The sequence below is a fragment of the Pseudophryne corroboree genome, chromosome 1 (assembly GCF_028390025.1).
Source record: "Pseudophryne corroboree isolate aPseCor3 chromosome 1, aPseCor3.hap2, whole genome shotgun sequence".
Taxonomy (NCBI): Eukaryota; Metazoa; Chordata; class Amphibia; order Anura; family Myobatrachidae; genus Pseudophryne; species Pseudophryne corroboree.
In genome coordinates this window covers 1,183,621,385-1,183,633,566 of record NC_086444.1, presented here as the reverse complement: position 1 = coordinate 1,183,633,566, position 12,182 = coordinate 1,183,621,385, and the positions used below count along the sequence as shown (strand labels likewise).

At 50.4% G+C, this 12,182-nt stretch overlaps 1 protein-coding gene across 2 annotated transcripts in view; it reads left to right on the top strand.

Annotated features, from left to right (window-relative positions):
* The first annotated feature begins 4,778 nt into the window (after nt 1-4,778).
* Nucleotides 4,779-12,182, top strand: part of NAGK (N-acetylglucosamine kinase) — a 60,790-nt gene continuing 53,386 nt past the window's right edge. Inside the window, exon 1 of one of the 2 annotated variants that reach the window (XM_063925298.1) lies at nt 4,779-4,880. In XM_063925298.1, coding sequence (XP_063781368.1) covers nt 4,852-4,880 — 29 coding nt within the window. In that variant the 5' untranslated portion in view covers nt 4,779-4,851. Of the gene's footprint in view, nt 4,916-12,182 lie in introns of both variants that reach the window. The other variant, XM_063925299.1, reaches the window with a different exon arrangement.

The following is a 12,182-nucleotide window of genomic DNA, read 5'->3' as shown; positions in this document are numbered from 1 at the left end:
GCTGTATATGGGGTACAGGAGAGATGCAGGCTGTATATGGGGTATAGGAGATGCAGGCTGTATATGGGGTACAGGAGAGATGCAGGCTGTATATGGGGTATAGGAGATGCAGGCTGTATATGGGGTACAGGAGAGATGCAGGCTGTATATGGGGGTACAGGAGAGATGCAGGCTGTATATGGGGAACAGGAGAGATGCAGGATGTATATGGGGTACAGGAGAGATGCAGGCTGTATATGGGGTACAGGAGAGATGCAGGCTGTATATGGGGTACAGGAGAGATGCAGGCTGTATATGGGGTACAGGAGAGATGCAGGCTGTATATGGGGTACAGGAGAGATGCAGGCTGTATATGGGGGTACAGGAGAGATGCAGGATGTATATGTGGTACAGGAGAGATGCAGGCTGTATATGGGGTACAGGAGAGATGCAGGCTGTATATGGGGTACAGGAGAGATGCAGGCTGTATATGGGGTACAGGGGAGATGCAGGCTGTATATGGGGTACAGGAGAGATGCAGGCTGTATATGGGGGTACAGGGGAGATGCAGGATGTATATGGGGTACAGGAGAGATGCAGGATGTATATGGGGGTACAGGAGAGATGCAGGCTGTATATGGGGTACAGGAGAGATGCAGGCTGTATATGGGGTATAGGAGATGCAGGCTGTATATGGGGTACAGGAGAGATGCAGGCTGTATATGGGGTATAGGAGATGCAGGCTGTATATGGGGTACAGGAGAGATGCAGGCTGTATATGGGGGTACAGAGGAGATGCAGGCTGTATATGGGGTACAGGAGAGATGCAGGTTGTATATGGGGCACAGGAGAGATGCAGGCTGTATATGGGGCACAGGAGAGATGCAGGTTGTATATGGGGCACAGGAGAGATGCAGGCTGTATATGGGCCACAGGAGAGATGCAGGCTGTATATGGGGCACAGGAGAGATGCAGGCTGTATATAGGGTACAGGGGAGATGCAGGCTGTATATGGGGTAAGGGAGAGGTGCAAGCTGTATATGGGGTACAGGAGAGATGCAGGATGTATATGGGGGTATAGGGCATATGCAGGCTGTATATGGGGAGATGCAGGCTGTATATGGTGGTACAGAGGAGATGCAGGCTGCATGTGGGGGGACAGGGGAGATGCAGGCTGCATGTTGGAGAGATGTAAGATGTATATGTGAGTATAGGGGAGATGCAGGATATATATGGGGGTACAGGAGAGATGCAGGCTGTATATGGGATACAGGAGAGGTGCAGGCTGTATATGGGGGTGCAGGGGAGATGCAGGCTATATATGGGGTACAGGAGAGATGCAGGCTGTATATGGGGGTACAGGAGAGATGCAGGCTGTATACGGGGTACAGGAGAGATGCAGGATGTATATGTGGTACAGGAGAGATGCAGGATGTATATGGGGTAAGGGAGAGATGCAGGCTGTATATGGGGTACAGGAGAGATGCAGGATGTATATGGGGTACAGGAGAGATGCAGGCTGTATATGGGGTACAGGAGAGATGCAGGCTGTATATTGGGTACAGGAGAGATGCAGGATGTATATGGGGTACAGGAGAGATGCAGGCTGTATATGGGGTACAGGAGAGATGCAGGTTGTATATGGGGTACAGGAGAGACGCAGGCTGTAAATGGGGCACAGGAGAGATGCAGGCTGTATATGGGGCACAGGAGAGATGCAGGATGTATATGGGGGTACAGGAGAGATGCAGGCTGTATACGGGGTACAGGGGAGATGCAGGCTGTATATGGGGTAAGGGAGAGGTGCAGGCTGTATATGGGGTACAGGAGAGATGCAGGCTATATATGGGGGTACAGGAGAGATGCAGGATGTATATGGGGGTACAGGAGAGATGCAGGCTGTATACGGGGTACAGGGGAGATGCAGGCTGTATATGGGGTAAGGGAGAGATGCAGGATGTATATGGGGTACAGGAGAGATGCAGGCTGTATACGGGGTACAGGGGAGATGCAGGCTGTATATGGGGTAAGGGAGAGGTGCAAGCTGTATATGGGGTACAGGAGAGATGCATGATGTATATGGGGTATAGGGCATATGCAGGCTGTATATGGGGGAGATGCAGGCTGTATATGGTGATACAGGGGAGATGCAGGCTGCATGTGGGGGGACAGGGGAGATGCAGGGTGCATGTGGGATGACAGGGGAGATGCAGGCTGTATGTGGGGGGACAGGAGAGATGCAGGCTGCATGTTGGAGAGATGTAGGATGTATATGTGGGTATAGGGGAGATGCAGGCTGTATATGGGGTACAGGAGAGATGCAGGCTGTATATGGGGTACAGGAGAGATGCAGGCTGTATATGGGGTACAGGAGAGATGCAGGCTGTATATGGGGGTACAGGAGAGATGCAGGCTGTATATGGGGCACAGGAGAGATGCAGGCTGTATATGGGATACAGGAGAGATGCAGGATGTATATGTGGTACAGGAGAGATGCAGGCTGTATATGGGGTACAGGAGAGATGCAGGCTGTATATGGGGTACAGGAGAGATGCAGGCTGTATATGGGGTACAGGGGAGATGCAGGCTGTATATGGGGTACAGGAGAGATGCAGGCTGTATATGGGGGTACAGGGGAGATGCAGGATGTATATGGGGTACAGGAGAGATGCAGGATGTATATGGGGGTACAGGAGAGATGCAGGCTGTATATGGGGTACAGGAGAGATGCAGGCTGTATATGGGGTATAGGAGATGCAGGCTGTATATGGGGTACAGGAGAGATGCAGGCTGTATATGGGGTATAGGAGATGCAGGCTGTATATGGGGTACAGGAGAGATGCAGGCTGTATATGGGGGTACAGAGGAGATGCAGGCTGTATATGGGGTACAGGAGAGATGCAGGTTGTATATGGGGCACAGGAGAGATGCAGGCTGTATATGGGGCACAGGAGAGATGCAGGTTGTATATGGGGCACAGGAGAGATGCAGGCTGTATATGGGCCACAGGAGAGATGCAGGCTGTATATGGGGCACAGGAGAGATGCAGGCTGTATATAGGGTACAGGGGAGATGCAGGCTGTATATGGGGTAAGGGAGAGGTGCAAGCTGTATATGGGGTACAGGAGAGATGCAGGATGTATATGGGGGTATAGGGCATATGCAGGCTGTATATGGGGAGATGCAGGCTGTATATGGTGGTACAGAGGAGATGCAGGCTGCATGTGGGGGGACAGGGGAGATGCAGGCTGCATGTTGGAGAGATGTAAGATGTATATGTGAGTATAGGGGAGATGCAGGATATATATGGGGGTACAGGAGAGATGCAGGCTGTATATGGGATACAGGAGAGGTGCAGGCTGTATATGGGGGTGCAGGGGAGATGCAGGCTGTATATGGGGTACAGGAGAGATGCAGGCTGTATATGGGGGTACAGGAGAGATGCAGGCTGTATACGGGGTACAGGAGAGATGCAGGATGTATATGGGGTACAGGAGAGATGCAGGATGTATATGGGGTAAGGGAGAGATGCAGGCTGTATATGGGGTACAGGAGAGATGCAGGATGTATATGGGGTACAGGAGAGATGCAGGCTGTATATGGGGTACAGGAGAGATGCAGGCTGTATATTGGGTACAGGAGAGATGCAGGATGTATATGGGGTAAGGGAGAGATGCAGGCTGTATATGGGGTACAGGAGAGATGCAGGATGTATATGGGGTACAGGAGAGATGCAGGCTGTATATGGGGTACAGGAGAGATGCAGGCTGTATATTGGGTACAGGAGAGATGCAGGATGTATATGGGGTACAGGAGAGATGCAGGCTGTATATGGGGTACAGGAGAGATGCAGGTTGTATATGGGGTACAGGAGAGATGCAGGCTGTAAATGGGGCACAGGAGAGATGCAGGCTGTATATGGGGCACAGGAGAGATGCAGGATGTATATGGGGGTACAGGAGAGATGCAGGCTGTATACGGGGTACAGGGGAGATGCAGGCTGTATATGGGGTAAGGGAGAGGTGCAGGCTGTATATGGGGTACAGGAGAGATGCAGGCTATATATGGGGGTACAGGAGAGATGCAGGATGTATATGGGGGTACAGGAGAGATGCAGGCTGTATACGGGGTACAGGGGAGATGCAGGCTGTATATGGGGTAAGGGAGAGATGCAGGATGTATATGGGGTACAGGAGAGATGCAGGCTGTATACGGGGTACAGGGGAGATGCAGGCTGTATATGGGGTAAGGGAGAGGTGCAAGCTGTATATGGGGTACAGGAGAGATGCATGATGTATATGGGGTATAGGGCATATGCAGGCTGTATATGGGGGAGATGCAGGCTGTATATGGTGATACAGGGGAGATGCAGGCTGCATGTGGGGGGACAGGGGAGATGCAGGGTGCATGTGGGATGACAGGGGAGATGCAGGCTGTATGTGGGGGGACAGGAGAGATGCAGGCTGCATGTTGGAGAGATGTAGGATGTATATGTGGGTATAGGGGAGATGCAGGCTGCATGTGGGAGAGATGTAGGATGTATATGTGGGTATAGGGGAGATGCAGAATATATATGGGGGGACAGGGGAGATGCAGGCTGCATATGGGGGTAAAAGGGAGAGATGCAGGCTGTATATATTAGGGGATACATGTGGGGTAGTAATGCTGTGGACAGAGGAGGAGGACTGGCAGCATCAGCAGCTGACGCACGCACACACACACTGACTCTCTCACACACTCTCACTCTCTCACACACTCTCACTCTCTCTCTCTCTCTCTCTTTTCTTTCCTTGCCTGGTGACTGTACATCCGGGTTGGGTCAGCTGACCGCAGTCACATGACTCAGGCCGGAGTGTGAGAGAGAGAGAGAACATGCCGGGGGTGTATGGTGGGGTGGAGGGGTGAGAGCCGCTGTCTATATTCCATTATACTACATGTATGTGCTGTGCCTTCTCCGTATATCCCGTTATATACTGTGTGTTACTGGAGAGATGTGGTTGGTTGTGTGTCAGTCTGTGCTGTATATTGTGTGTGTGTGTCTGTGTGCTGTGTGTACCATTATACTGTGTGTCTCTGTGCTGTGTATTGTGTGTGACTGTACCATTATACAGCATATATTATATAGCATATATTATTATATACTGGCAATGCAGTTGGTACATTAGTGTAACACCTGTCTATTTATGTTAGCATGTTGATGATGTCACTGTTGGCATGATATGTAAACCATGAAAAACAAATTTATTAGGGTCAAACCAGAGTTTCCCGAACTCTACCATTACAGTCCAGGTTTTAAGGATATCCATGCTTGAGCACAGGTGAATCCATTAGTACCATAGTCAATTTAATTTCTCTTACGTCCTAGAGGATGCTGGGGACTCCGTAAGGACCATGGGGTATAGATGGGCTCCGCAGGAGACATGGGCACTATAAAGAACTTTTAGTATGGGTGTGCACTGGCTCCTCCCTCTATGCCCCTCCTCCAGACCTCAGTTAGATCCTGGGCCCAGAGGAGACTGGGTGCATTGCACGGGAGCTCTCCTGAGTTTCTCTGAAAAATACTTTTTGTTAGGTTTTTTATTTTCAGGGAGCACTGCTGGCAACAGACTCCCTGCATCGTGGGACTGAGGAGAGAGAAGCAGACCTACTTAACTGATAGGCTCTGCTTCTTAGGCTACTGGACACCATTAGCTCCAGAGGGTCGGAACACAGGTCTCACCCTCGCCGTTCGTCCCGGAGCCGCGCCGCCGTCCCCCTCACAGAGCCAGAAGATAGAAGCCGGGTGAGTATGAGAAGAAAGAAGACTTCAAAGGCGGCAGAAGACTTCAGATCTTCATGAGGTAACGCGCAGTGATAACGCTGCGCGCCATTGCTCCCAACACACACACACACACACACACACACACACACACGGCACTGTACGGGTGCAGGGCGCAGGGGTGGCGCCCTGGGCAGCAATTTTTACCTCATGAACAGCACTGGCACAGATATTAGATACTGCTGAGGCAATATAATATAAAATCCCCGCCAGTATAAAGGAATTGAGCGGGACCGAAGCCCGCCGTCGAGGGGGTGGGGCTTGATCCTCCAGCACTAACCAGCGCCATTTTTCTCCACAGCATGCTGCAGAGAAGTGCTCCCAGACTCTCCCCTGCTGAACAATAACAGGGGACAAAAACGAGGGGGGGCACATTTATTTGGTGCAGTTTGTACATATATTTATATATAAAGCGCTATTTAGGCTGGGACCGTGGTTTCAGCATATTGTGGCGCTGGGTGTGTGCTTTCATTCTCTCTCTCTGTCTCTCCAAAGGGCCTTATTGTGGGTCAGTCCCCCTATTTCTCTATCGTCCTAGTGGATGCTGGGGTTCCTGAAAGGACCATGGGGAATAGCGGCTCCGCAGGAGACAGGGCACAAAAAGTAAAGCTTTTCCAGATCAGGTGGTGTGCACTGGCTCCTCCCCCTATGACCCTCCTCCAGACTCCAGTTAGATTTTTGTGCCCGGCCGAGAAGGGTGCAATCTAGGTGGCTCTCCTAAAGAGCTGCTTAGAAAAAGTTTAGCTTAGGTTTTTTATTTTGCAGTGATCCTGTTGCCAGCAGGACTCACTGTAACGAGGGACTGAGGGGAGAAGAAGTGAACTCACCTGCGTGCAGGATGGATTGGCTTCTTGGCTACTGGACATCAGCTCCAGAGGGACGATCACAGGTACAGCCTGGATGGTCACCGGAGCCGCGCCGCCGGCCCCCTTGCAGATGCTGAAGTCAGAAGAGGTCCAGAATCGGCGGCTGAAGACTCCTGCAGTCTTCTAAAGGTAGCGCACAGCACTGCAGCTGTGCGCCATTTTCCTCTCAGCACACTTCACACGCAGTCACTGAGGGTGCAGGGCGCTGGGGGGGGGCGCCCTGGGAGGCAAATGTAACCTATATAAAGGCTAAAAATACCTCACATATAGCCCCCAGAGGCTATATGGAGATATTTAACCCCTGCCTGGATTCACTAAATAGCGGGAGACGAGCCCGCCGGAAAAGGGGCGGGGCCTATCTCCTCAGCACACGGCGCCATTTCCTCTCACAGCTCCGCTGGTCAGGACGGCTCCCAGGTCTCTCCCCTGCACTGCACTACAGAAACAGGGTAAAACAGAGAGGGGGGGCAAATTTATGGCGATATTTTGATATATATAAAGCAGCTATAAGGGAGCACTTATTATAAGGCTATCCCTGTTATATATAGCGCTTTTGGTGTGTGCTGGCAAACTCTCCCTCTGTCTCCCCAAAGGGCTAGTGGGTCCTGTCTTCGTTAGGAGCATTCCCTGTGTGTCTGCTGTGTGTCGGTACGTGTGTGTCGACATGTATGAGGACGATATTGGTGTGGAGGCGGAGCAATTGCCAAATATGAGGATGTCACCCCCTAGGGAGTCGACACCAGAATGGATGCCTTTATTTATGGAACTACGGGATAGTGTCAACACGCTAAAGCAGTCGTTTGACGACATGAGACGGCCGGACAATCAATTAGTGCCTGTCCAGGCGACTCAAACACCGTCAGGGGCTGTGAAACGCCCTTTGCCTCAGTCGGTCGACACAGACCCAGACACAGGCACTGACTCCAGTGGTGACGGTGACGAATCAACCGTATTTTCCAGTAGGGCCACACGTTATATGATTTTGGCAATGAAGGAGGCGTTACATTTAGCTGATACTACAGGTACCACTAAACAGGGTATTATGTGGGGTGTGAAAAAACTACCTATAGTTTTTCCTGAATCAGAAGAATTAAATGACGTGTGTAATGAAGCGTGGGTTGCCCCTGATAAAAAGCTGATAATTTCAAAGAAATTATTGGCATTATACCCTTTCCCGCCAGAGGTTAGGGAGCGCTGGGAAACACCTCCTAGGGTGGACAAGGCGCTAACACGCTTATCTAAACAAGTGGCGTTACCCTCTCCTGAGACGGCCGCACTTAAAGATCCATCAGATAGGAGGATGGAAAATATCCAAAAAAGTATATACACACATGCAGGTGTTATACTACGACCAGCTATAGCGACAGCCTGGATGTGCAGTGCTGGGGTAGTTTGGTCAGAGTCCCTGATTGAAAATATTGATACCCTGGACAGGGACAATATTTTACTGTCGTTAGAACAAATAAAGGATGCATTTCTTTATATGCGTGATGCACAGAGGGATATCTGCACACTGGCATCACGGGTAAGTGCTATGTCCATTTCGGTCAGAAGAGCTTTATGGACGCGACAGTGGACAGGCGATGCGGATTCAAAACGACATATGGAAGTTTTGCCGTATAAAGGGGAGGAGTTATTTGGAGTCGGTCTATCAGATTTGGTGGCCACGGCTACAGCCGGGAAATCCACCTTTCTACCTCAAGTCACTCCCCAACAGAAAAAGGCACCGACTTTTCAACCGCAGCCCTTTCGTTCCTTTAAAAATAAGAGAGCAAAGGGCTATTCATATCTGCCACGAGGCAGAGGTCGAGGGAAGAAACAGCAACAGGCAGCTCCTTCCCAGGAACAGAAGCCCTCCCCGGCTTCTACAAAAGCCTCAGCATGACGCTGGGGCTTCTCAAGCGGACTCGGGGACGGTGGGAGGTCGTCTCAAAAATTACAGCGCGCAGTGGGCTCACTCGCAGGTAGATCCCTGGATCCTGCAGATAATATCTCAGGGGTACAGGTTGGAATTAGAGACAGATCCACTTCGCCGTTTCCTGAAGTCTGCTTTACCAACGTCCCCTTCCGAAAGGGAGACGGTTTTGGAAGCCATTCACAAGCTGTACTCTCAGCAGGTGATAGTCAAGGTACCTCTTCTACAACAAGGGAAGGGGTATTATTCCACTCTATTTGTGGTACCGAAGCCGGATGGCTCGGTACGGCCTTTTCTAAATCTGAAGTCCTTGAACCTGTACATAAAGAAGTTCAAGTTCAAGATGGAGTCACTCAGAGCAGTGATAGCGAACCTGGAAGAGGGGGACTTTATGGTATCCTTGGACATCAAGGATGCGTATCTCCACGTTCCAATTTACCCCTCACACCAGGGGTACCTCAGGTTCGTTGTACAAAACTGTCACTATCAGTTTCAGACGCTGCCGTTCGGATTGTCCACGGCACCTCGGGTCTTTACAAAGGTAATGGCCGAGATGATGATTCTTCTTCGAAGAAAAGGCATATTAATTATCCCATACTTGGATGATCTCCTAATAAGGGCAAGGTCCAGAGAACAGCTAGAGATGGGATTAGCACTGTCGCAAGAAGTGCTAAAACAGCACGGGTGGATTCTGAATATTCCAAAATCCCAGTTAATGCCGACAACTCGTCTGCTGTTCCTAGGGATGATTCTGGACACGGTTCAGAAAAAGGTTTTTCTCCCGGAGGAAAACGCCAAGGAGTTATCCGAGCTTGTCAGGAACCTCCTAAAACCAGGAAAGGTGGCTGTACATCAATGCACAAGAGTCCTGGGAAAAATGGTGGCTTCTTACGAAGCAATTCCATTCGGCAGATTCCACGCAAGAATTTTCCAAAGGGATCTGTTGGACAAATGGTCAGGGTCGCATCTTCAGATGCACCTGCGGATAACCCTGTCTCCAAGGACAAGGGTGTCTCTTCTGTGGTGGTTGCAGAGTGCTCATCTATTGGAGGGCCGCAGATTCGGCATACAGGATTGGATCCTGGTGACCACGGACGCCAGCCTGAGAGGCTGGGGAGCAGTCACACAAGGAAGAAACTTCCAGGGAGTATGGACGAGCCTGGAAACGTCTCTTCACATAAACATTCTGGAACTAAGAGCAATATACAATGCTCTAAGCCAGGCAGAACCTCTGATTCAGGGAAAACCGGTGTTGATCCAGTCGGACAACATCACGGCAGTCGCCCATGTGAACAGACAGGGCGGCACAAGAAGCAGGAGTGCAATGGCAGAAGCTGCAAGGATTCTTCGCTGGGCAGAGAATCATGTGATAGCACTGTCAGCAGTGTTCATCCCGGGAGTGGACAACTGGGAAGCAGACTTCCTCAGCAGACACGATCTTCACCCGGGAGAGTGGGGACTTCATCCAGAAGTCTTCCACTTGCTGGTAACCCGTTGGGAAAGACCAATGGTGGACATGATGGCGTCTCGCCTCAACAAAAAACTGGACAGGTATTGCGCCAGGTCAAGAGATCCGCAGGCAATAGCTGTGGACGCGCTGGTAACGCCTTGGGTGTACCAGTCGGTGTATGTGTGTCCTCCTCTGCCTCTCATACCAAAAGTATTGAGAATTATACGGCAAAGAGGCGTAAGGACGATACTAGTGGTTCCGGATTGGCCAAGAAGGACTTGGTACCCGGAACTTCAAGAGATGATCACGGAAGATCCGTGGCCTCTACCTCTAAGGAGGGACTTGCTTCAGCAGGGTCCCTGTCTGTTTCAAGACTTACCGCGGCTGCGTTTGACGGCATGGCGGTTGAACGCCGGATCCTAAAGGAAAAAGGCATGCCGGAAGAAGTCATTCCTACTTTGATTAAAGCAAGGAAGGAAGTAACCGTGCAACATTATCACCGAATTTGGCGAAATTATGTTGCGTGGTGCGAAGATCGGAGTGCTCCGACGGAGGAATTTCAACTGGGTCGATTCCTACATTTCCTGCAATCAGGATTGTCTATGGGTCTCAAATTGGGATCTATTAAGGTTCAAATTTCGGCCCTGTCGATTTTCTTTCAAAAAGAATTGGCTTCAGTCCCTGAAGTCCAGACCTTTGTTAAGGGAGTGCTACATATACAGCCTCCTGTGGTGCCTCCAGTGGCACCGTGGGATCTCAATGTGGTTTTGGACTTTCTAAAATCTCATTGGTTTGAACCACTAAAGAAGGTGGATTTGAAATATCTCACATGGAAAGTGACCATGCTTCTAGCCCTGGCTTCGGCCAGGAGAGTGTCAGAACTGGCAGCTTTATCTTACAAAAGCCCATATCTGATTTTCCATTCGGACAGGGCAGAACTGCGGACTCGTCCGCATTTTCTCCCTAAGGTGGTGTCAGCATTTCATCTAAACCAGCCTATTGTAGTGCCTGCGGCTACAAGTGACTTGGAGGACTCCAAGTTACTGGACGTTGTCAGAGCATTAAAAATATATATTGCAAGGACAGCTGGAGTCAGAAAATCTGACTCGTTGTTTATATTGTATGCACCCAACAAGATGGGTGCTCCTGCGTCTAAGCAGACGATTGCTCGTTGGATCTGTAGCACAATCCAACTTGCACATTCTGTGGCAGGCCTGCCACAGCCTAAATCTGTAAAGGCCCACTCCACAAGGAAGGTGGGCTCATCTTGGGCGGCTGCCCGAGGGGTCTCGGCATTACAACTTTGCCGAGCAGCTACGTGGTCAGGGGAGAACACGTTTGTAAAATTTTACAAATTTGATACTCTGGCTAAGGAGGACCTGGAGTTCTCTCATTCGGTGCTGCAGAGTCATCCGCACTCTCCCGCCCGTTTGGGAGCTTTGGTATAATCCCCATGGTCCTTTCAGGAACCCCAGCATCCACTAGGACGATAGAGAAAATAAGATTTTACTTACCGATAAATCTATTTCTCGGAGTCCGTAGTGGATGCTGGGCGCCCATCCCAAGTGCGGATTATCTGCAATAATTGTACATAGTTATTGTTAACTAATTCGGGTTATTGTTGAAGGAAGCCATCTTTCAGAGGCTCCGCTGTTATCATACTGTTAACTGGGTTTAGATCACAAGTTGTACGGTGTGATTGGTGTGGCTGGTATGAGTCTTACCCGGGATTCAAAATCCTCCCTTATTGTGTACGCTCGTCCGGGCACAGTACCTAACTGGAGTCTGGAGGAGGGTCATAGGGGGAGGAGCCAGTGCACACCACCTGATCTGGAAAAGCTTTACTTTTTGTGCCCTGTCTCCTGCGGAGCCGCTATTCCCCATGGTCCTTTCAGGAACCCCAGCATCCACTACGGACTCCGAGAAATAGATTTATCGGTAAGTAAAATCTTATTTTATTTATCCCAGTGTGTGTGGGGGGGTGTCAGTACGTGTGTGTCGACATGTTTGAAGCGGAAGGCTTGTCTTGGGAGGTAGCAGAGCAGATGGTGGTGGTGTCTCCATCGGCACAGCCGACACCTGATTGGGTGGTCATGTGGAATGTTTTGAATGATAATGTGGCTTTATTACTGATTGGACAAAGCAGAGTCCAAA